This window comes from Phyllostomus hastatus, unplaced genomic scaffold, assembly GCF_019186645.2.
Source record: "Phyllostomus hastatus isolate PE091 unplaced genomic scaffold, TTU_PhHast_1.1 phas_contig_159, whole genome shotgun sequence".
NCBI lineage: Eukaryota > Metazoa > Chordata > Mammalia > Chiroptera > Phyllostomidae > Phyllostomus > Phyllostomus hastatus.
The window spans coordinates 13,669,241-13,694,154 of NW_025333640.1; the positions used below are offsets into that span (position 1 = coordinate 13,669,241).

General features: G+C 37.9%; 1 protein-coding gene across 3 annotated transcripts in view; it reads left to right on the forward strand.

Annotated features, from left to right (window-relative positions):
- Positions 1 to 13,373: 13,373 nt before the first annotated feature.
- Positions 13,374 to 24,914, forward strand: part of SPOCK3 (SPARC (osteonectin), cwcv and kazal like domains proteoglycan 3) — a 296,939-nt gene continuing 285,398 nt past the window's right edge. For 2 of the 3 annotated variants that reach the window (XM_045831896.1, XM_045831897.1), the window contains exons 1-2: positions 13,933 to 14,088; positions 14,374 to 14,562. In XM_045831896.1, the coding sequence (XP_045687852.1) occupies positions 13,948 to 14,088; positions 14,374 to 14,562 (330 nt within the window). In that variant the 5' untranslated portion in view covers positions 13,933 to 13,947. Of the gene's footprint in view, positions 13,834 to 13,932; positions 14,089 to 14,373; positions 14,563 to 24,914 lie in introns of those variants that run through there. The other variant, XM_045831898.1, reaches the window with a different exon arrangement.

The following is a 24,914-nucleotide window of genomic DNA, read 5'->3' on the forward strand; positions in this document are numbered from 1 at the left end:
TAATGGAACTGAGTTTCTAGTTGTAGGAAACAAATAGCATAATGTGGAATAAATTATATATTATAGCAGAAGGAAATAAACACTATAACAAAAATATAGAAAGGTGAGGACATGTACATTTACTTCATTTGTTTTTTTATCTCTGCTGATCCTCTTTCACTTAATTGGCAGTCTGAGCATCAAACTCTGCATTTACAATCTCTTTTTGGTGTTCAGCCAGCCTGGACTGGCAGGAATTTCTCAATGCTATTTCCTAATTCCTGTGGGACAGAATCTGATTGTTCCAACTGGAGTCAGGGTTTCCAGTCAACTGTGGTCCAGAGCCAAAACAAGTTCTATAAATCTCCATTCAGAGGTCCATCTTTGTGTCTAGAGAAGTTTTTACAGAAGAGAGATATGGCCTAGACAAACACGGTGTGTTGTATTTATATCCCACAGTTCCTAACTGAAAAATGGCATCCAGAGACCATTCATTATTACAAGTTAGAGGCAGGTTGGCCTGTTTGATTAAAGAGTTATACCCATTCACCTTTTCTTTCAGAGAGGAATGTCTTCTCCAGAAGTGTTCCTTCAGATTTCTCATGTCTTGTCAGTCAGGGTTAAGTCACTAGGTTTTAAAATTTAGCATATAGCATTTTGATGTGTTTGTTTGGAGGGCAGACCATCGCCAGTGAGGAGGAAGAGGTGGAGGATGAGGCAATCCTTGGTATCAACTGGTATTAGGTATTTTGACACCCCACTAATATATTTATTTATCTTAGATGCATTTTATTTGTCCTTTCATTACTGACTCTCATAATTATCAAAAAGAAATGGAATTTCTATGACATTTTATTACGAAACCTAGTCTGGATAAAAATTTCCAAGAAATATCAGGAAGTCTGTCAGTTAAATATTGTAACTACCCTGAAACCAACACATGTATGGAAAAGAGCCTAAAATTTGTAATATGTGATTTAGAAAAGGATTAACAATCATTTTACTTAAGTTGGCCCATTTAAAATACCTCAAGTCATATATCCATTAATATAGTCCACTTTAAGTAAACCAATGTCTACTTTGAACTAAATGTATGGCAAACAGAGTTTATTAATATAATTAGAAATTTTTGGATATTCAAAATATTTTGCACTGAATATAGAAGAAAACTCAAATGTCATTCATGTAAGGAGAAATGTCTTATTTTCCATTTTTTTTGAAACACAGGATATGCTTTGTATACTGATGACTATGTTTATGATATGATGATGGTCAGGGTAGTGGGTAGAGAAAAATAGAAGAAAATAAACAATAGTTATATTTTGATATTGTTAAAAAATATGGAAGGGCAAAAGATCCAGGAAGGTCAATGTAATATTGAAGAATAAAGTCAGACCAGACTCCAAGACTTACTACAAATCTACAGTAATCTAAGTAGTGTGATATTGGTGGGGAAAAAAAGGCAAATAGATCAGTGGAACCCAGAAAGAATTGAGAACCCAAAAACAGACCATATAGTCAAACGATCTTTGACAAAGGAGCAAAAGTAACTGAAGGCAGCGATAGAGTCTCATCAACAAATGGTGCTGATGCAGCTGGGAAATCCTCATGCCAAAAAACCAAAATTCTGGACCCAGACCTCAGACTTGTTACAAAAATGAATTCAAAATAGATCATAGGTCTAGATGTAAAGTCCTAAACTATAAAACTCTTGGAAGCTAACATAGAAAGAATATCCATGAGCTTAGATTTGGCAATGACTTAGATACTTTACCAAAGCATGATCCACAAAAAAATAATTGATAAGTTCAATTTCATTAACATTAAAAACTTCTGCAGTAGAGAAGACACCGTTAAGAGAATGAAAGACAAGCCACAGACTGGGAGAAAATATTTGCCAAACACATAACTAATAAAAGATTGGTATTCAAAATGATCTCTGAATCCTTAAAACTCAACAATATGAAAATGAACAATACAATTTAAAAATGGACAAAAGATCTGAAGAAATACCTTCAGATAAATACCAAAAAAGATAAATAGATTGCATAAAAGCACATGAAGAGATGCTCAACATAATATGATGTTAGGGAATTGTAAATTAAAACAATAGTGAAATATCACTACACAACTATTAGAATGACACACACACAAAACACACCAAATGCTGGCAACAGTGTGCAACAACAGGAACCATAGTTCACTGTTGGTTGGACTATACAGTGGTGCAAACAATTTGGAAGATAGTTTGACAGTTTCTTAAAAAGCTGAACTTACTTTTACTATCTAATCCAGCATTTGTGCTCCTTGGTATTTACTCAACGGATTTGAAATCTTATCCACACAAAACCTGAACAATTTTTATAGCAGCTTTATTCATAATTTCCAAAACCTTAGAAAACCAAGATTTTCCTCAGTAGGAGAATGAATAAAGAAACTATGGTACATTCATACATGGACTATTATTTAGTGATAAAAAGAAATATGCTATCAAGCCACAAAAAGACACAAAGGAACTTTAAATGCACATTTCCAAGTGAAAGAAGCCAACCTGAAAAAGCTACATACAGTGTGATTCCAACTATATGATATTCTGAAAAGGAAATACTATGAACAGTAAAAAGATCAGTGGTTGCCCGGGTATCCAAGGTGGGGAAGGAGGGATGAATAGATGCAGAGATCATTTTTAGGGCACAAAATTATTTTGCATGATATTATAATGTGAATACATGCCACTATACATTTGTCAAAGCCCATGGAATGCACAACACAAAGAGTAAACCTTAACGTAAGTTATGGACTGTTGTTAATAATAATGCACCAATATTGGGAAACCAACTATAACAATGCACCACACTAATGCAAAATGTTACTAATGAAAGGAATTGAGGAAGGTTGGTAAGGGGAAATATGAAAACTAATTATTTCATTTTGAGATAGAGTATGTAAGTATATGTTTGTTATTCAGGTGGAAAAACATAAAAGCAATGAATATATCTAATATCCAATAAGAAATTGATATACAGCCCTGGCTGGTGTGGCTCAGTGCATCGAGTACCAGCCTGCAAACCAAAGGGTCACCAGTTCAATTCCCAGACAAGGCATGTGCCTGGGTTGGGTTGGGGGACAGGTCCTTAGTAGGGGGTGAGCAATAGGCAACCACACATTGATGTTTCAGTCCCTCTCTTTCTCTTTCCCTTCCCCATCTCTAAATTTAAATAAATGAAATCTTTAAAAAATGAAATTGATAGGCATAGGTATAGAGAACAAAAAACAAAATCTATGTCAGAAATCTAAGAAAAATCAGAATTGAGAGACAGATGGAAAAGCCAGCAAAAGAGAGGGTGAAGGAGTAATTCAGTAAAAGTAGAGAAGAGACCGAGAAAGCTGGTTTTATGTGAGCCAATGATGAGTATGTTTTGTTGTATAAAATGTTGCAGAAAGATAGTTAGTGAATATGGGAAAACAATGTGGAATATAGGTTATTATTTTTAGTAAAGTGGTAGGATGTAAGCCAATTTTAATAAGTTGAATAAAGAAAAAGGATCTGAGAAATAAAATGCCAAGTTCAGAATAATAATTGAAAGGTATGATAAAGAGGAAAGACCAGCCATCACTCTATCATGACTCATTCTGAAAATGTCAAAGCAGCTTTTTCACTTCATAGGTCTTCAAACGGTGGATTCTGATCTTTGAGGAGGTTTTGTTGCTGCTGATCTAGCATAAAGTTAGCTGATGGTATTCCAGTGAGTGTTGAAAAGTATCCATACAATGGGATGAGCTTATGTGAAACTCAGTGTAGAAAGGAGACTCCTGCAGAATATACTTAGCAACAAATGAGTGAATCTTTTAAATAATATTAAATTTTCTACTTAGGATATTAAAACAGAATCCCTGGAAAATGATGATAGTTTACAAAACTTCTTGCTGTCCTGTAATCTGTGCTCTGTTTTTAAATTTTAAGATGAAGGAATTCTGACAACTATGGCTTCTATTTTAAAACCATGTATTGGTTAGCACAAAGACATTTTTCTTATTAAAAGTTGATTTCCTAAGCTAATCATGTTGATTATAATAATTCTGATCAACATTTAGATAATTTGAGTGGTAAATCACACCTGGCTTTTTATTAGCATATTTATGTTACTCTTAAAATTTTTATTAAATAATAAGAATAATCATATCAATACATGAATTGTTAAATTAATGAATAAGACATATCCTCCTAGAAACACTTAGAAAAAGTGAAATTTTGGATTATTTATTTTCTGATGTGCTTTTGGCTATTATGGGTAGCTCTTACTACTGGATCTATGTCCTCGAAAAAATTGTATTAGGGTATTTTTATAAAACAATAGTTTCTTTTCATCTAAGTGGTTATTTTTTACTTCACATGTTTTACTGAATATTTTTTAAAGTTGAAATATACTACATGAGATAATAAAAAGATGTAAGTTATCAAACATTTATACCTTTTAGTTGTGACTGCACATAAATGGTATAATATGTCAAAAATATTACCAAATGAAAGCTGCTCATTCTTACTGGTCTTTTGAGGATGGTTAAAGATTAAACTCCATCACATCTCCAGCAAATAAACTCTCAGGAAGGTCATGTGTTGTTTAAATTTTCTATTTGAAGCAATTAAATTAGTCCCATATGACAATTTGAGAAATTACTAAGTGTTCCATGATAATAAGATCTGCATCAATGAAGTGCTTATTAGGTTGCTATGGTCAATTCAGTTAAATTAAGGACCCCGGTTGGTATAAAAATAGTCCAATTGCTACCGAATAATTGTTAATAATTGTAGAATATTCTGAACCTTTTCAATTTTATCTAGGATAAATAACCATGGAATAAAACAAATTTAATTATGTTAATGTAGCAAAGATTTGCAAGAATGTAATGTATAATAAAAAAGTAATTGGTTATTTAGCTGTAATATAATCATACAATGCAATATTATGCAGTTCTTTAAAATATGTTGAAGACTATGTAATGATATAAAAGAGATCAATAATATTTAGGTAAGGGAAAAATCAAATTTTTTTTTGCTTTTGGGGGGAAAGACTAATCTCTATGCTAATAACAAGAGGTGTCCCTCACATAATTTCTTGAAAACTGATTTCAGTCTTACCATGAGAGGATGACAATTCTATAGCCTGTCTGCCTGTGCTTAGATTTCAGATTATTTCATACAGGGAAGAGCTTTTCCAGCCCTAGAACTAGCATGGTAGAACTTACCTGTTTCATATATCTCTTCCAATTCGAACAATAATGGAGAAAGAAAGAAATGAAAGTAACTTATCCTCAGAGATGATAAAATTTCTTGCAAATTAAAGTCACAGAACATAAGATTTGGAAGGACTCTTAGAAATAAATTAGCCCTGGCTGGCATAGCTCAGCGGATTGAGCACGGGCTGCGAACCAAAGTGTCGCAGGTTCGACTCCCAGCCAGGGCACATGCCTGGGTTGCAGGCCACGGTCCCCAGCAACTGCACATTGATGTTTCTTTCTGTCTCTCTCTCTCTTTCTCCCTCCCTTCCCTCTCTAAAAATAGATAAATAAATCTTAAAAAAAGAAATAAATTAAAAAACAAAATAAAATAATAAAAATAAAAGTTTAAATTCTGTATTATTTAACAGCTCTCTGATTTTACCTGTGTTCCTTCTTCATAGTTGGAGAACAGATGACGGCTAGTTGGAGGGAGGGAGTTTAGGGGTGGAGGGATGGCGCAAAAAAGAAAAAGGACTCATGGACATGGACAACAGGGTGGTGACTGCAGGGGGAGGTGGGTATGAGGGGACTAAACGGTAATAGAAAAAATATAATAAAGATTATAATAAAAATAAATAAAAGGCATACTACTCTTATCAGACTTCCCCTGGCTAATAACTCTTATTCTTCAAGGCTCACAGGTCTTGTCTTATATGACCTGTTTCTCCCTATTCTATGTAGACCTCTGGAGGAAATCTGTTACATTTGCTACCCTTGATCTTGCTATTTGTGAAACTATGTTCCAGGTATCACTGGTATCTCTTATCCTCCTTGGTACAGGCATCTATTCAGACTTGGGTATATAACCACATCCAATGTGATTCAAGGAGGGACAATTGAAGCCCTGGACATGGTGGTCAGGGGGACTCCCTTTGTTTTGTACATGAGGTGGCAGGAAGAGAATCTCTCCTTTTTTCTTAGATTCTGGTGCTGTGATGTGAGATTTCTATGTTCTGTGGCTGTTTCCTATTATTAAGCCAGCTCATGATGAAAAAATTTATCTTTTATAGTTTTGTTTGGGCTATTTGAGGTCATATTTATCTCTAAACTTTTCATTTTTATACAGGACAATTAACTCATACTTCAGTGCCCTGGTATTGGTTCAGAAGAGACCTACTTGACATAACTCCCATCTTAACACTCATCATACTGTATTTAAATTATTAATTTATGTGATTTTGCTCCATCAAAACAGTATGAGCTTTCTGTGGAATGAGATCATGTAGTAGCTTACTCATATTTTTATCTCTAATTTCAAGTTTATAGCAAAACAGTGAGAGAATAATCAATAAATATTTTTAAGTACAGTAGTCCCACCATTCTGTGAAGATAGCCTGTATATACTGTTTTTATTAATATATGTACATGTCTGATAACATATAATTTATAAATTAGGCATAGTTAGAGAGTAACAATAACTAATAGTTAAAAAATCATGATGATATACTGTAAAAAATGTCATGGTGATATGGTCCCTCTCAAAATATATTATAGCCATTCCTTATTGCAGTAAGTGGTTTGAGGTTCCTTGCTTCAGGGCACCCCGTGTGGAAATCTTGTATAGGCTCAGTGCTTTCTGGCACAACATGTTGCCATAAACCAACATGTTTTCTGTTCATGTCTTCTACCCGCAAATTTAATGCCTCTTCCACCCTAACTAAGCACTTATTACATACTGTGGCCATAACTTTTGCAGTTTTAGGTGCACCAGCAAAACTATCGCAATCTTTTTGCCTTCTTCACAATTTCACCGATAGAAGATTCATTCCTACCCATTGGTCTTAGCAACCTCAGCATATTATTTTTTTTCTTTCCTGATTAAGTCCATAACTTTCACCTTTTCACTTAAAGGAAGCACTTTACAGTCTTCCTTTGGCATATCCAAATTCCAGCATCACTACTCTTGCTCTTTGGGGACACATTAAGTAGAATAAGGGTGACTGGAACACAAGCACTGTGATACTGCCACAGCGACTCTGATAACAGTGGCGGCTGCTCTGTGAGTAATGGGTGGGGAGTGTACACACCATGAAGACACTGGACAAAGGAATGATTCACATCCTGGGCTGAATGGACTGGCACTCGTGAGATTTCATCACACCACTCAGAATGGCATGCAATTTAAAACTCATGAACTGTTTATTTTTGGCAATTTCCATTTAATATTATTGGACCGCAGTTGACTGCGGGTAACTGAACCCGTGGAGAGCAAAACTTTGGCTAAGGGGGGGACGACTGTCAACAGCAAGATAACTGCTTTTTAACTTTAAGGGAGTAGAAATTTATGTTATTTGTGAATTGTTTTGTGTTTTTGTTTAAGTTTTAGGTAAATACTTCCTATACTTCAGCAGCCTTGAAGTGTACAGAATCCTTGACATTTTGTATGTACAGTAGTCATAACCGTTTCCCTTTCTTAGGACAATTGCCTAAAGTGGACAGAACTCCCCATTTGTCCAAGAGGATACAATTAAATGGCAAAGATTTGCTGTAGCATTTTGGATAGTTTTGAAACTCTGATAATAGTTAACCAACAATAATTAAGTAGAGAATGCTACATGAAGTCTATTTTGCTCCAACCCACTAAAACTAAGAAAACACACAAATAAAACTTCACAAATATAAAGATAGAAGGTTTTTTGTAGACCTTAATTTAGAAACTTTACGGAGAACATAATGCTCTCCAGGCCAAATAACTTTTTGAGTTAAAGAAAAGTCTCACTCCACAGACATTCTTGTGGGAAGGTTATTACTGTATATTAACACATTTACAGGTCAGACAAATTGTAGAAAACACATCTGTGTTAATCACAAGGGCAGGGGTATTTTTAAAAGTCTTTTTGGCTGTGGATTTTTACATTTAATAACCTTAGTGTAATAATGTGCATTTCTGTGCATGTGTGTAGAATATATTGTTTAAATATTCTTACACATTTTTATTATCCATTTCTATGTCAGCACCTTGTACCCCTCAATAAAAATCAGATTTTCATAATTAATACCTGTTAAAATTTTAAGAAGCTTTTTAAAAAATAGTGAAGAACTATATTTCAATATAAAGTAAAAACAAATTTTAACTGCCTTATTGGCCACTTTCTGGCATTATCTACTTACTAACCAATTAACTTAATCAGATTCATGAGTGATGAAAAATATCTTTTTTAAGAATCACACAGTACTGTAATTGAACTGATTGATGTGCTTCTCATATTTATTAAAGCTTTCAAATCCTGTTTATCTACTGAATGTTTTAGATTAAGTTAAATCACAAGAGGGCCTGTTGATCAAATTAGTTATCTAACATCTTCGAAGTTCAATAACCTGGAGTTGGTCTGTATGTTAGAGTAGGCAGCTAGGAGTGAACAAAAGAAAAGAGAGCTAGACTGGCTGGGCCTGAGTCTGAAAGTTACACTTAATCAGACTTAAGTCTGGAAATTACAGCTTCAGACACCCCAGGGGATAACCAAATCCGGCCAAGGGGATTAACATCCCTTCTTCACTCATCTAGGCAGGAAGGATTGGCTTTCCAATCTCTACAGGGGACAACCAGAGCACTTGCCCTGCCCATTCTATGAGGGGAAGAATAAATGAAGGGGAAATTCCTCTGCTGGGTGCATGCCCAGAGAAGCCAAGATGGTGCAGAGGGAGGTAAGCACATGCAGTGAAACTAGATGAAGAGGTAAAACTTTGAGGCTGCACAGTAGTGGCCAAAATGGTGACACAAAAGGGTGCAGCCTACCTCAGGAAAATGTGGGGAAAGCATTGGGTTGGATAAGGGATGTGAAACCTGCAGAAGATCCAGAAGAGAGATTGGTTGAGGGAGGGCCCAGTACAAGCCAGGGAAGGATCAGAAAAGAGATTGGTTGGTTTGAAAGAAAGCATGATCTCTCCCAAACCCAAGGTAATATAATCAATCACAGCTTAACAAAGGCCTGTCTTGGTGGCACAAATTGGTTTGCTCACTTGTTCTTTCACATGCATTCTCTCTCTGTAGCAGCTACACAGCCCCAAATGTGGGCCTAGTTGCAGCAGGGGCACAGGCTACACTGGGCTGCCAGAGCCCAGGGTGATGGCATTACAGTCTGAGATCCTGATCCTCCTGGTGTGCACTCATGTTCACCAGGCCCAGGACATATTCCACAGTGAGAAGGAGCTAAGCCACCTGGTTGTAGAGGAGACTCCAGCCACCTGGGACAGTCCTGTATTTTCGCTCCAATAAATCTTACCACTACATCTCATCCTCCCATGCATGGGTCCCCGAGATGCTTTTCTCATAACTCCATGGAAGAACCCTATTTCCAGTGGCAACACCTGCAAACAAATAAGAAAAAACAACAAAAAACCCTGTGTCACTGTTCTAGAAATTCCATTCAGGTTTGTAAATCTGTTTATTTTTGATACCCCAGTGCAGATATTAGTCATTACTCATTAGTCAGATATTAGTCATTAGTCATTAAATTAAGAATAGCTGATATGAGACTTACATAGTCGCATAAAATTCCAAAATGGGGACATAGAATCCTTCTTCTTGGCATATTTTTGTGATGATGTTGGCAGGGCTTTAATTTACTCCTGAATTTTGAATAACCTAGGGTTTTGTTTTATTATTTTTCATTTTCAAATGCTGAATTCATTCTCATAGATACATTTAGGATATGGCACCACTCTAGTTGGTGATTTTTATAGATCAGGTATCATTTCCTTCACCTTATAATGAAATATTTCAGGCATGGCCAAATTGTGCCTTTAGGATAATTCATCTCTCATTAAACTATAGCTTCTGGTAACTGCAGACGCTCTGTGAAGCCACTTAATGCCCATCTCTCCTTATCTTCCACCAGCTGGCTGTAATGGATAGGCAAACAACATTTGCTTGATTGGCAAACAACATTTTTGCATAAGGAGAGGGAAGCAGTGGTAGTTAATTCCCTCAGTCCACCTGGTGAATTGCTAGATGCGTTTCTGGCTTGATATTGCCAGAGAGTGGGGTTGCTAGTGGACAGGGTCCTTTGAGACATGAGAATGAAGTGACTTCTGCCTTAGTTCAGCAAGCATCCTGACTTAACCATTTCCTCTTTCCTTGACTTAAAAATGAGTCTTAGCTCTTACTGAAATGCAGGTAAATAAATACACATCAGGTGAGGAGAAAAGATATGGGCAATTGGAACTGGGAACATAAACAGGAGATGATCTAAACATGTTTCTATACTTAGAGTGAAAACCTAGAAGCAGTGTTACATAATGGTTCTATAGAACTTCATAGCCCTTCGAAATCTGCCCTTGGTATTTACTATGGGATCCTAGTAAACAAGGACCAAGCTGTGAAGCATAAAGGGCATTATACCTGTCGGGGGCCTGGCACTGTGTCTGCTCCATTAAAGAAGTGTGATAAATCGGATCTTTCCTACATATTCACTAATAATTAGAAATAACAGAGTAGCGTAGTTTTATAGTAGCTGACAGAGAAAGTAATCTATGCAAGACAACTCTTTCTGTGTGTGCATGTGACATAGATCTTCCCAGAACCCGGTCTCAGATGTATTTAGAAGTGGACCCATTGTCATTGTATGCTGAGTATTTATCTTTCTAGAACTGACACATTTAAAAATGAGGGCAAAGAAACCTGGAACAAGATGGGTTTAATATAACGAACATTCCTAGTACAATATCTTGTGCATATCCAATAATAGATGTTCGTTGATCAATTCACTTCAAGTTTTGTGCAGGAAAAGTTAAAAGGATAGAGAAGCAAATATGGAGGTAAAGTGACAGCTTGCAGTGGCCCTAATATTGGTGTTTCATAATGCATATGAACTAGTATTTGGCATGATGTGAAGAAGGTGACAGGAAGGAGACTGGGGATCTGAAGACCTGGGGCTCGCTGTGAGAGCCAGTTCTGTAAAGCATGATCAGAAGCAAAATCAAGTGCTAGCCCTGCCACTTACTATTCTGGCACCACTGTATTGTTTGCCCATCTTAAACACCAAGCTCCAATTTTTCCTTTTATAGCCTTTCCGGGTCTCTGCACTGGTCCTCAATAAAACTAGGGAGCTCAGTCAGTGAGTTATTTCCCTCAGTATTCAGACCCCTTGATGTGCAAGATGGCTATTTACCCCTCCCATATCTTATCTCCCACTTAATACTCTCCTCTATTCTTCCCAGCTATCTGTGTTTTGCTCTCAAAAAGCTTTCAATTAGTCCCCATTGAGGTGTTAACTGATAACCAAGGCATTAACTGAAGTGTGAATTCTCAGGATTATTTAAATTTTTAAAGCAGGCTCTTTGAAGACCCAAAGTTCTGTTATAGAGAGAAACTGAGAGGAGAGTTTCCTGTGATTAATAACATCACACCATCACACTTAGTAGATGTTTACTTACACTAATAACATGCCCAGAAGCTTAGCCTTGAAAATGGCAGTGATTTTGGAGAATGGCATAGGCTTAAGGAGCCCTGCCAGTACTGAGGTGAGCTACACCATCCCAGACCAGTGCAGATACACTGGAGACAGGCTCACTCTACCTCTTCACTGGGAGCATTTCAAATTCGCAGTTTGTTGGTAGATCTTGCTCTACTGTCAGATCTGGAGTTTGGTACCCTATTAGAAGCTTTTCTCCCAGACAACTGTAACTGTTGTTGAGCAGTTCTTCAACACATCTTTACATGGCAGTAGTCCACAGGAGGCTGCATTTTGGGAATTTGCCAGTGAAAGCTAGACGTGAAGAGTTTCTATGAACCTCTCAGGGTCATCAGTGAGATATGTGCATTTTGGAGTAAAATGAGGTTCAAGAGTAAGTATATATGCTCCCATAAATCTAAAGGCAATCACTGTTAGTCTTACATGGCAATTACTATGTTAAACTATATAGTGGATGGTGAAAGTGGGGGTGTTGTAGCATTATCCCCCGTCAAATACTTTGTGAGAAATACATCTTTTTAAAAGGTAGTTTACAAAGGTTAGAAGGTCATTTTTAATTTAACATTTTCTGACTAGCTGTGCATCAGAGTTTCATCTAAGACACAATTTCTGTGCTTTATCCATTAGATTTACATTTTGAAACACGAGGTTTTGAAACACGTTAAAATATTCTCATTGAATTGAGAGGAAAGTACTTTCTGAAACTTTGAGGTAAAGAGGTGAGGCCTGGGGTGTGCAGAGTGAAGGCCCAGACAGCAGGGACAGGTGACAGTGGGGGTGCCCCCCCACCCCGTGAGTGCCTGTGACATGCGAGAGAGGAGTCCGAATATGCTGACGTGCGTGTACACGGCATATCCTTCTGTGACTAGGCCAAAATAAATGTCTTTGAAGAATACACTCCAGTATTCTAAAAGTTATCTGACATATGTTTGCTTCAGTCAGGACTTTATGAATTACAATGGAAAATTCTGTTCTTCTCCTCTATCATTCACCACAGTGAAAAGGAGGGAAGTTGAAGGAAATATCTGAGTTTTTAAAAATAGCAGTTTTTTCTTCAATTTATTTCATACATTATACATTCACATTTAAATTCTACACTTAAAAATTAGAAACCAGTATTAATCATTGTGTTTGGTGCCTATTATACTATGAAAACATGACACGAGTGTTATGAGATGGACATGGGAAATGGGAGGAAGTACTGCTGCTGTTCAAATAGCTCCTGAAATCTGGAAGCAACTTGAAATTTGCAAAGGTCATAGCTTTCGGAGGGTAGTTTTGGCCGACATAATCTCTAATAATTTAAATAGAGATACATAATGTTATTGCAGTTTTTAGCCTCCATACATCTCTTGATTTGCATATAATAATCACTTCACCTAAATCCTCTAAGTCTGTGGGAGAGATTCTCTGCATCAGATTTTCTTACAGGGGACTAATCACAGGTTTCCTTCCAGTTTATCTAGAATACTATGTCGAAAAGCCATGGGGGGGCCCAATATTTTGTCATAATTGGAGGTTTGGAGGACAAATTAGCATTAGGTCTTCAACACTTCTTCCAATTTGCATGAGGGAGACATAGATTGGGCTTTTAAAGTTTTTTTGATTCAGGTGCCAGAACGTAACACACAGTTGCCAAGGAATATTTATTATGGGAAAATATTTTACAGTATGTGGAAGATGTAGGTGTACTCAAACACCCTACATTTTCCTTTAAAATAAAAGAGAATTCTCCCTTTCAATAGAAAGTTTGCACTCTGTAATAACCCGGAAGTTCATGCTAACATTCTTTAGGATTTCTGAAATTCAAGACATCTCCCAAGACCCTACAGAGGGCTTTGCCTTAGGTCGGAGATCAGCCCAAGAGGTTTACAGGACAGAAAGTCCAGTGATGCATAAACTTTTCTCCGGATCTCATTTTCCTCGTCTGACTTCGAAAATGCAGAGCGCAGTCAATTAAGAGAGGTATAGTATGCTGTGCGTTAAATAAATCCGGGAGCAGAGAGAATGATCAGGCTGTTTGGCGAACAGGAGCCCATCTCCAAGAGGACAGAGGTTAGAAAGCTGATAAGGATCCTTAGGCGACGAGCAAGCGCATCTTCTGCCTCCAGCCCAGCGGCGCATCCGGAGTTAACTGCAGCTCGGATCCAGAGAGAGGAAGGTGGGATAGAAGGAGGTGGAAGAGGGAAGGGGGAAAAAAAAAAGAGCTGGGGGAGGGAGGGGGTGAACCAACCGGAGTAAGCCGGGGAACAGCGCGCGAGGGGGGGAGGCGGAGATGCGGGAGAGCGCCGGGCGCAGGGAGCTGAGTGGACCGCTCCAGACGGCGGCGCGTGCGGCGGCTCCTGAAAGCAGCGAGTTGGCCGAGCCGGCTGCATTTCCAGCAGGGGCTGCGAGCGCAGTGCGGGCTCACAGCAAGGTGATGTGCCAGGAAGCATTCTTTACCCCGCTCGGGCTGCCACGGCGGGGGCTTCCTTCCTTTTACCCACCTCTCCTCCCCCGGGTCTGCAGGTCTGCGCGTGTGAGTGCCCGGCTTCGGGGGTAAAGCCTGAAGGGCGGGGGCACCCTGTCCCTGCTCGTCTCCTCCTCCTTCTATCCCCGTCGTTGCTGATGCATGTTTTCCAGGGTCTCTCCGGTCTGCGTACCCCTTGTTTGACACTGTTCCCCCTATCCGCCCCCACCCCGGTTGTGTCTCCTTTCCCAGATGCTCAAGGTGCCAGCCGTATTGTGTGTGTGTGCAGCCGCTTGGTGCAGTCAGGCTCTCGCAGCTGCCGCGGCGGTGGCAGCGGCCGGGGGGCGGTCGGACAGCGGTAATTTTCTGGATGATAAACAATGGCTCACCACGATCTCCCAGTACGACAAGGAAGTCGGACAGTGGAACAAATTCCGAGACGTAAGTGCTGCGCACCCCCATTCCCGGGCACACGGGAGCGCTGCTCCGAGGCGGGGGCCGCGGCGGCCGGGGGCGGGTGGGCAGTGGGCTCGGTTTTCCCAGCAGAACGGTGTCAGGAGCCCAGGCGGCGCAGGGCGGCTGGCGGACTTGGCGGTTCCGGTGCCCCCTCCCGGCTGGTGCGAGGGAAAGGGCTCGCGAGCCGGCGGCGCTGGAGTTCGGGTCTCGCTGAGTTCCCACTGCACCGCCCCCTTTCCCCTCCCGCCCCCAAAGGTTTGCAAAGTGCTGTCTCGCCCTTCTCAACTTTTGAATGGTGTCTCTGGCACTAGTAAACACGGTAGATGTGCTTTTGCGATGTACTGCCACGAAAGTAACTGGGATCGATCTCTTTACTAATGGTCCATTAAGGAATTGGAGGGAGGAGGAAGGAGGATGTAAGATTTATAAATGCCCGTTCTGCAAAGGTGGGGGGTTGTTTGGCGGCACCAGTCGGCAGAAGTTGAATTGCTCTTGATTACGTAAAATTGCTGATCAGATGTGTGCTTCAGCATTAAGTTTAAAACAAAACATGTTTTACAGTGCGTTCAATTACGTTTCATTCCAAAATGAATCCGTGGCGTAAAATCTGCGGGGTGAGGGGATACGGTGGAAGTCCGCAGGTGGCAGTATTGAAAGGGTTAATCTGTAGGCTGTTCTGGGGAGTTTCGTAAAGGCTTATTAAGAAGGAGCCAGGTTTTAAGAGTGGACGCTTGTTTGCCTTGGAGCCACGGGCCACAATATACAGGTCATTCCCCCCCCCCCCCCCCCCACCCCCACCCACCCCCCAAAGCTGATCTGAATGAAGCAGCGTAAGAGCTGGTCCAGCGTCAGGAGCGCGGTTCTCCTCCCCTCATTCACCTGGGATGTCCGGCGGGGAGGTTGATTCGTCCCCAGCTCCCAGGCCACCTTTTAGACTCCGGAGGCCTGAAAGGGAGCCTGAGCAAGTCACAAACACATTGCCAACCCTTACTGTGCCATTTGAGGGAATTTCTTGTGGAGTCCATCTGCTGTACACTACGTGCGGATGTGTTAACTTCTTACATCAGTTCACACCCAGTCACGATTTGGGAAAATAAATGGAAGCTCAGATTAGTTTTCATCCTGGCTTTTCTACCCCTTCTCCCAACACCCCTCACGTGAAATAACTGACCAGCCAAATATAACATGTAGCTGATTCTGGCGCAGGGATTCCTACGGAAACGCTAAGTTTTACTTTAAAATTAGATGTAGGTCATTGATAATAGGAATCGGTACAAGGTAGAAAAAATGATCATAATGAGAATACTTAATGGAAGGCTTTGCTTACATTATGAATATGGCTTAAACATTTTATGCTTTATGAATAAAGCTTAAACATTTTATTGCTAAATAAACGCTCTTATAAAACAAACCGTACACATTTGTTTTATTTCAGTTTATGCTAATATTGAATATTTTTAAAAAGGCAAGCAAGCAAATGAGATTATTTAAACCTGGGGAAGAATTTCTCTTTTTCATGCCCTCACTTGGAACAAATATTGAACATTCTGTCAGTATCTGAACAGTGTTTCACATCGTGGCATTTCATTTCTTAATGGCTGTGTTAAAATATTTTTAAAATGAATTTTAGACTTTCATTTCAAAGTTATATTTTAAATCTGAAATATATCAGTACTCTCTGGCTATTTAAATTACTTTACTGAATTATTAAGAGCAACCAGTCCATACTTGGGGAGTTTGTAAATGTGTTTGATTTAAATTACTGAGGCAAGCTGAGTTGCCTGAAAGAATGAAATATTATAGGATTCATTCATTCAGTTTATATAAACAGAGAATGGAGTATTATTGCCATAGTATTTTCAGTTATTTTTATATGATCTGTGAGAGGAAATCCTCCAAAATTATATGTTAAATTTAAGTGAAGGATTTACTGAAATATTTTTGGCAAACATCTGTCTTGTTGCACATGAAATACATGGAAATATAATGACTGATTTTATTAAGATAATTACATTTTTGTAAGGATGACTTTTGCAGGGCATGGAGAAGATAAGTGCTATCTTTTTTCACCATTTAACTACCTGTTGCTTATTAACATGGTAAAATGTATGCTGACAGTGTGATTTCTCAAAGTGCATAATATGCAATCTTTATTTAGACCATCCTCCCAAGTGCTAATTTACATATTTTCCCCTCTTTGGAAATCATTAGATTAATAGTTTTGTGTCTTTCAGGATGTTGTTCATATTTTAGTTCATTCTCAGCTGGAATTCCATGGTTATGAGGCATTGCTTGAAATAAATATGTACTGCATGGAGTCCCTTTAAATGTTCTGCAACATCACTGATACCTTAAGTAGTGGATTTGAATATTCAGTTTATAGAAGTGCACAGAAACAAGGAACTCTGCACCTCTTTTAGAAACAATGTAACTGACATACTTCTACTTAGTGCTCCCCCCCCCCCATAAAATATAATTAATTTCATTTAGGCAAAAACTTTGGATACTTCAGCATAAATAATACTAGAAGTAATCCTTACCCTCGTGGGGCTGTTTCACACAGTTGGTATTATTGTACATCTTCTTGATGAAAGTTGGAAGTGTATCTTCTTTTGAATTACATTTGAAAACTGTTTTGAATAATATTTGATAGTACAGCTCATCAACATATTTAATTTAATGAGTTAAATGTGATCTATATATTATACATGATGTAAATATATGAATACATCACATACAGTAGAGTTTCAGGGAGAAAAAGGCGTGGATTGAAAGTGGTGGGGGAGAGTAGACGAACACAGGAAGCACTGTCATTGATGACTCATTTTCTCAATTTCCTCTGTGTGAAACATAGAGAAATAATAAAACCAAAGGCCAGCTTACAATGAATGTGTATTAATATAGAAGAAACTTCCAAGTCATTTTGGCCACTTTATACTAGCAATGTCAACAACCTTTAAAGTGTCTAAAATGTGATTATGTAGACATAGAGAACTTTTATGCTTTTGAAATCATTAATATATTTGGTTATTTGTATAATAATGCCTGTAGAGATTTTAATTCCTATGTTAGGAAAAATTAAACTTTAATATAAAGATACAGAGAGGTCAACACAGTTAAAAATAAGTATAAAAATTAGAACCAGCATGTTGGTGTATAATAACCAGCATTTGGGGTATAATTATTTGATTTCAAAATAAAGCAAAGGAACAAAAATCCTGGGGCTCATTTTGAATATTGTTTTAAGAAATGGTTACAGTTTCTGTTGCAAAACCCACCATCAATTTCAGTTTACATTTATCCCTTAAGGGATTTTTAATACTCTTTAGATGTATTGAAAGTAATAGTTAAGCCTTACAAGTTACCTTTAAACATTCAGCCTTAATGTAAGTTCAAGGATGTGTAAAATGTGAAAATGTAAAATATAGTGTCTCAGGACACTCAAATTATAAATTTACGTTTTAAAAATTGCCTGATTTGGAAATATTAGATAGTAAGTAAACGTTTCTTCTTTTTTATTTTCCCCTTTAATATCAGTTGAGGTTCTAGAGTGCACAGATTATTTAAGAGATAATGGCTGATGGAAAGGATTATTCCCTAACCCTTAGTGGCTACAGAGGAATAAAGCCCCCCGAGAATCTGTCAACTTTTACTGTTGTTAGTAAGTAAAACAATTGGTTTCTATGTCTACTCCAAGGAAAATACTCTGTTGCTCTAAACGGCATAAAATTCAAACAGAGAGAATCATTTAGTACTTCCCTTAGATTGATGGTGCACTCTGGTTGTGTTACTGGAGTATCCAACTTACCATTAACACTGAGGGCTCCTTCTTTGTGGTACCATTTTTTTTAATTAAAAAAAATTGAGATATTATCAATAAATAAAATTGTATATATCTAAGGGGTACATTTTAATATAATATATAAATATATATATAATATAAATGTATATAATACACATACATATATGTATATTATATATAATATAATGCATACATGCATATATATGTATATTATATATAATATACATATATAAATATATAAAAATGATGACCTCTGTGGGTCATTAATAGTAGGCAGGAATGTTTTACTACTTGACTTTTTAACAATATGTGCCAAAAATAAAATTAAAGAATTAATAATAATCGTTGTTCAGGAGTAGTTTCTCAATAATGGATAACCAGTTCTGATAAAAAACACATTTTAAGTGTTTCTCACTATGAAACTGTGTTTAACTGTGGTAAGCATAACCTATATTTTGCCATATTGAGAACATGGACTCTCCATGGGAATTCTTCACAGTTAATTTGTTGCATTCTCATGAGTGTTTATCTCTCTTTCTTTTGATCCTTTTTTTTGACTGTGGGCCACAGTATGTTTAATAATTCATAAAAGCCTTTGTATATAATGTGCATATTTTCAGATCAGAGCTGGTAAAGACTATAGCATGCAAAGTTTTTGATGTTAGACTATATTGTTTAAATCATTCTTGGAGAGAGGCAGTTGATTTCTTGAAGGAAGCATTAGGCAATCTTTGAAGATTTGGGGGCCAACGCGTTAGTGTAGCAACAAAGGCACTAGCCTCATGCAGCATCCTGACCTCTGTCCTTGTGATTGGGCCCTAGTTAAGCAATGGTTTCTGTACAAGCTCCACATACCTATTTCTCGAGTCCCCTTTGCCCCACTTCAGTACCATACTCATCAGTGAGGATTCCAGACTGTTTTTTTCAAGTCAGATAGCACATGAGGAAGGAGGGTCAGAGAATGCCCACTGATCTGCTAGTTTCTGGAGAGGGACTCCCAGGGAGAGCTGGCATCACATCATCAGATCCCAACAGGAAGTCGGAATTGAGTATGAAATTTAGTCAATTTGGCATGGGTTCATTCTAACAGAAATTATAGGGAAGTATGTGACACTTTTAACTCTCTAGCTTTCATAACTTTTATGGAATTATTAGGAAAGTATAAGTGGATTAAGAAAATAGTTATTCTGTGTATATGTCTCTATGTAATATGTTTATAGTATGCATATATAGGTCTGCATAAATGTGCATGCATATATATATATGTGTGTATGTGTATGTCTTCAAATAGATAACATGCGATAATTAGAAAAGGTGGTTATATATTATATTATAGACATTTATATGTTAATTAGTAAGCAGACACTTCTCTTAAAGTGTTTTTAAGCTTGTTAGGTTTGCTTTTCTTTTCTGATGAAGTTTTAGATTCTCAAAAATCCAGAGCAATCACATTTCCTGTTGTATGTGTGGTCATTGTGTGCCTTCCTGGTTCTATGGGAAGCCGGTGTGTTTGAGACGATGTGCTTAAACTCTTCAGCTAGATATCCAGGAGGAACATTGTGTGCTGCCATAAAAGTGTCTATTTTCCTACCCCTGTGGGAAGACTATAATGAGACCACTTTTAGATCTCACGATTCTGACTCGGAGTGACATTTTGTTCTTATACAACTTTAGTTTTCAGGATGTGGGCCAGCATTATTGTATTTATTTATTTTAAAAGGCTAATATGTGAAGTGTCTACACATATTGCCCCACTCCTATGAGCACCTAGAGTATTCACATGCATTTTTCCACTTATGAAAATCTTTTCATTTTTTTTTCTACCCCTCATAGTTTACAGGTTTGGCTACCCAGTTAGACTGTGAACTCTCTACAGCTATAGGTTGTAGTCTCTCCTGCCTTTCAAATCCCAACAGTTCGCCTTGCATTTGTACAATGACTGGTCAGTGTTAGCTTTAGAAAAATATTTACTAAAGACTGCTAGAACTGTTGCTTTTTTATTAACCATTTTATTTCTGTTTCTGACCACCTCCAGCCCCGTTTTTTAATTTGAATGAGAATTTAATTTTTATAAAATACAAGGTTTCAAAGTACTAAACTGCCTTAGTCCATGAGTTAGTTCCCAGTGGACCAAAATGGACATGGTATATCAAAACTGTTATGTTCGGTTTTAGAGGAAATGATTTAAGTACATGGTACTTACATGTATCTTGGTGCTCCCTCTACCTTTTCCCATTGCTTCTCTTTGACCACATAATTTTGTTGACCTAAAGTCCTTAAATGCTTTTTGCTGCCTACTAAGTAATATCAGAGACCAATACCTTCCCTTTCTTTTTTAACTACTATACTTCAATGAAAGGCTATGTGGCTGAATCTAGCTATTTCACAGGCAGTCCTGACTTCTTCCTTTCCCTTCTGCCTCACTTACAGTTGTCAGTGTATCAGTTAGAGATAGGTTAAGTTCCTGCAATGAGGAGCTTCTGGATCCAAGTGCCTACATTAAGATGGAAATTTATTTCCCAACCATGTCATCATCAGGAAGTGAGCTGTCTGGAGCTGGGCTTTCAGGGTTATTCTCTCCGAGTTCTCCACAAATTGGCATTTCTTAACCAGCGGGAAGAATTTAGTAGAAAGTCTGGGACATGCAACTTGTCCTAGAAGTGACCCTAGAGTTGTCACCCCGAGCTCCTGTGTGTATTCCAAAGGCCTGCTCTTAGTGACATGTCTACAGCTAGCTACGAAGGAGCTGGGCCAATGCCATGTCTACTGGGTGAGGATAAATGCTGAAAGAAGGTAAACCTGGTTCTGGGAGGAAAATATTAGTAACTGCTGTATCTGTTTCAACATCTTAGTATCTCTTGAAAATATTCTCTGTACCCACTGATAGGAATTTTTACCATTTCCTGTTCACTGTTTGCCTTGCCCTGAATCTCTTTTTCTCCCTCATTTCTTATCATCCCTCAATCCTCTATTCAGGGTGGAACTGGAGCCCCTGGGACCTAACTTTGTGGGAGTAAGAGCTTGAGGGCAAATAGTAGTGCGCTCCACTCTAAGAGGAAATGTTGCGGGTCGGGACCAAAGAAAAGTATCCTCGTAGGGTATTAAGGAGAGCCTGCATTAGATGATGACTCCAGTTTTTTTTAGTGGAATTGTTTAGCATTACCTTTTTTCATTATCTTTGGTCATAGGTCCAGAATGCTCTTGTGTGAGGTAGGTAGTCATGATAAGTGGGAAGGAATTAGAATTCAGTTGTCATTCCCCTTAGTTGAAGGACAGAATACACACAAGGCCCAAAGTTGTACTTCCTCTGATGTAGAGAAAAGGCAAGACTATTAATGCAAAGTAGTTTGCCCTGGAATAATTCTAGAAATGATGCCAATGCTAGTTTCATGCAGCTCTCAGTCCTGAAAGCAAACAATTTTTTTAGCATTATTAGTACAGCAGGTCCTCTTATATGCAATATAATTTGGGGGTGACACTGATGAAAAAAAATCAATTCTTGGTCTGGAGCCATAAGTGCGTATGGAGTTTGCACATTCTCCCTATGTCGGCGTGGGTTTTCTCCAGGTACTCTGGTTTCCTCCCACATCCCAAAGATGTGTGCACATTTGGTGATTGCCATGTCTGAATGGTCTCAGTCTGAGTGAGCGTGGGGTGCATAAGTGCATCCTGCAATGGAAGAGCATCTGCTCAGGCCAGGGTCCTGCCTTGTGCCCTGAGCTACTGGGAGAGGCTCTAGCCACCTATGATTCCAAACTGGAATCAGTGGGTTGGAAAATTAATGATCCGACTTGTTTTTATTAATCTTTCTTAAATGTACGTATAGCTTAATTTTATTTCAGTGTTTTTAAAAAATATTTTACTGTATTTTTAGAGAGAGGGGAGGGAGATGGAGGAATTATTAATGTGTGAGAGAAACTTCGATCAGTTGCCTCTTGCATGCCCCCAACCTCAGGGACCTGTCCTGCAATCCAGGCATGTGCCATGACTGGGAATCAAACCAGTGACCTACTGAAGAACTATGCCCAACTAACTGAACCACACTGGTCATGGCAAGATTTTTTTCTTTTTGTATTTTTTAGATGCTTTACACCTGCCTTGCAAAATGAAAGCTTTAGTACTTTTATTCTTTTTTAATATATGTATTAATGGCACAGTTATTTTATAAGTGATGATTATAAAATGATTGTATAATCTTTGCTTAATATTTTATTCACACTTGATTGAGAATATCTTACTAAATTAATAATAGTGTAATACTATCATGTGCAAATATATATGGAGAAAGGTAGGTAAAAAGTCTTTGTAAAACTATTTTATCATTACAGTCACCTACAGGGTGAGGCAAAAAGGTTTATAGTTGTAAGTACTTGAAACTCAGAGTTTACTCTTTTCCCTCCTCCCAGCCTATGACAATCAGTATTTTACTTTTTGTTTCAACTAATTTGACTATTTTAGGTATCTCATATATGATAGTATTTGGCTTTTGGTGACTGTCTTATTTTCACTGAGCATAATGCCTTCCAGATTCCTCCATGTTGTTGCAAAGGGCAGAATTTCCTTCCTTTTTAAGGCCAAATAATATTCCATTGTGTGCATACACTACACTTGTTTCTCCATTGATGGGCACTTGGACTGCTTCTGTCTCCCAGCTGTTGTAAAAGAGGTTGCTGGGAACACCGGTGTGTAAATATCTCTTCAAGATCAGCTTTTGATTGTTTATATATAGTATATAGGATAGGTTAGAATACATCAAGTTTTTAAATCATATTGTTGTCTACTTAATGTTTTGGAGGCTTCTCCACTTAAATTTCATTGAGTTATTAAGTATGAACTATTTAATTGAACATGGATTATTTTGTTTTTAGTTTTGTAACAAGAGTAAAATTAATTAGCTGCCAGGCTGAGGAAAGTATGAGTAAATTAAAATTCAGTGATTTCTCCATTTTGTACTTACTGAAGTTAAGTAACACTGAACTTATTTGATGCTAAATTTTATAGTATATATTTAATATGAAATATTCTCTGATAAAAAATTAAAATAAATTTATGTGGTCAATTTTGGAATATGTCAAGTGTTCCAGATAATTCCATGGGTTTCTAGTCTTAGCATAAAGGAAAGCCCATTATTTAACAGGAATGAAAGAAGGAGAGGGACCAAAAATGAAACAATCTAATTGTGTCTCCAAATCTATAAAACATTCTAGGGCATTATCTTCCTGAATTTGGTCAAATGCTTACTAGATATTGTTCCTAAAGTTATTAATTTTATAGCCTCTTAATCACAGCTCACTTCACTTTTCTACTGCCAGCCTGCTTTGTGACTTTCAAATATTTACATAGGATACTCAAGGCAGGATACTCTGAAATATGAGCTTGCTAATTGCCTTGGCACATGGTATTAGCATCTGCTGAAGAACCAGTTTTAGAATATCAGGAGAATATTTATAGGCCTTTCATGGCATACAGTATAGTATGAAATACTAGGCAACCTCCTAGTCTTCCAGTGAGACTGTCTAAGGTGCCCTTGGCAACATCTGAGATTCTCCTCAAATGTCCCTGAGGCAGTCACATTCATCTAAAATGAACATTCCCTGAGGCAAAACTTTTCTTGAACATTGTATCAACAAGCATTAGCCTAGTATTACCTGAGAAATTTTTCTGTGACATAAAAAATAATTTTTTGAGTTGAGAAGCTATACACTTTATGGTTTTAAAGAACTCTGGTGCTTGCCGAAACTAAACCAGACACTGGTAACTGAGGAAGTGCTGGTTAGGAAGCTGTGAGATTCGAAAGTAACTCTAGCCAAAGTCATGTTTTATGTAGATCAACACAGTTGCCACATTATCCCCAGAATTTCATGCCGATTCAACATGCTAACTTTGCTTGCTAATGTTATTGTCATTTAAAAGAATTTTAGAATCAAAAGTTTTGTTATTTTTTTTTTATTTTCCACATATTTTGCTAAGTAAAAAAATTTACAAGCATGGGGACTTGCCAGTGGGGAATGACATGTATAATTCAGATACACAATATGTGATAAAGATTGAGAAGACATCTCATGTCATTTTTGAGAGAATAAGAAGTCTTTGAAAAAAACGTTCTTTTGAATGTGTGCCATGCATCAAGTTTTGAATATCACTGAGAGCCACAGCAGTTTATAGGTCAGCAAGTGAGATCCGGAAATCTAATTTCAGACCTGCCTTGTTTGCTCTGAGTAGCTGAAAGCCACCTGGCCTTCATTGCCAAAAGTCCTGCATTTATCCTCAGAACGAATGCCCGCTTATTGACATGTGCCGTGTGGATTTGGGAGGGTGCTGGAGGAAGCTTGCCATCAGTCTCAAAGGGGACAGATGCATCTCTGGTGTTAGTCTCATGCATGGTTACTACCCTTGGAACCATGATTAGTAGTTAAGTAAAACATCAAACATAGGGCTGAGAAATGTCTATCGGTATCTGGGACAGTCATTTTGCTGTTCACACACAGTCATTTTTCAGTTAAAAACAATTCACTGACCTCTAATTGGTCTGTTT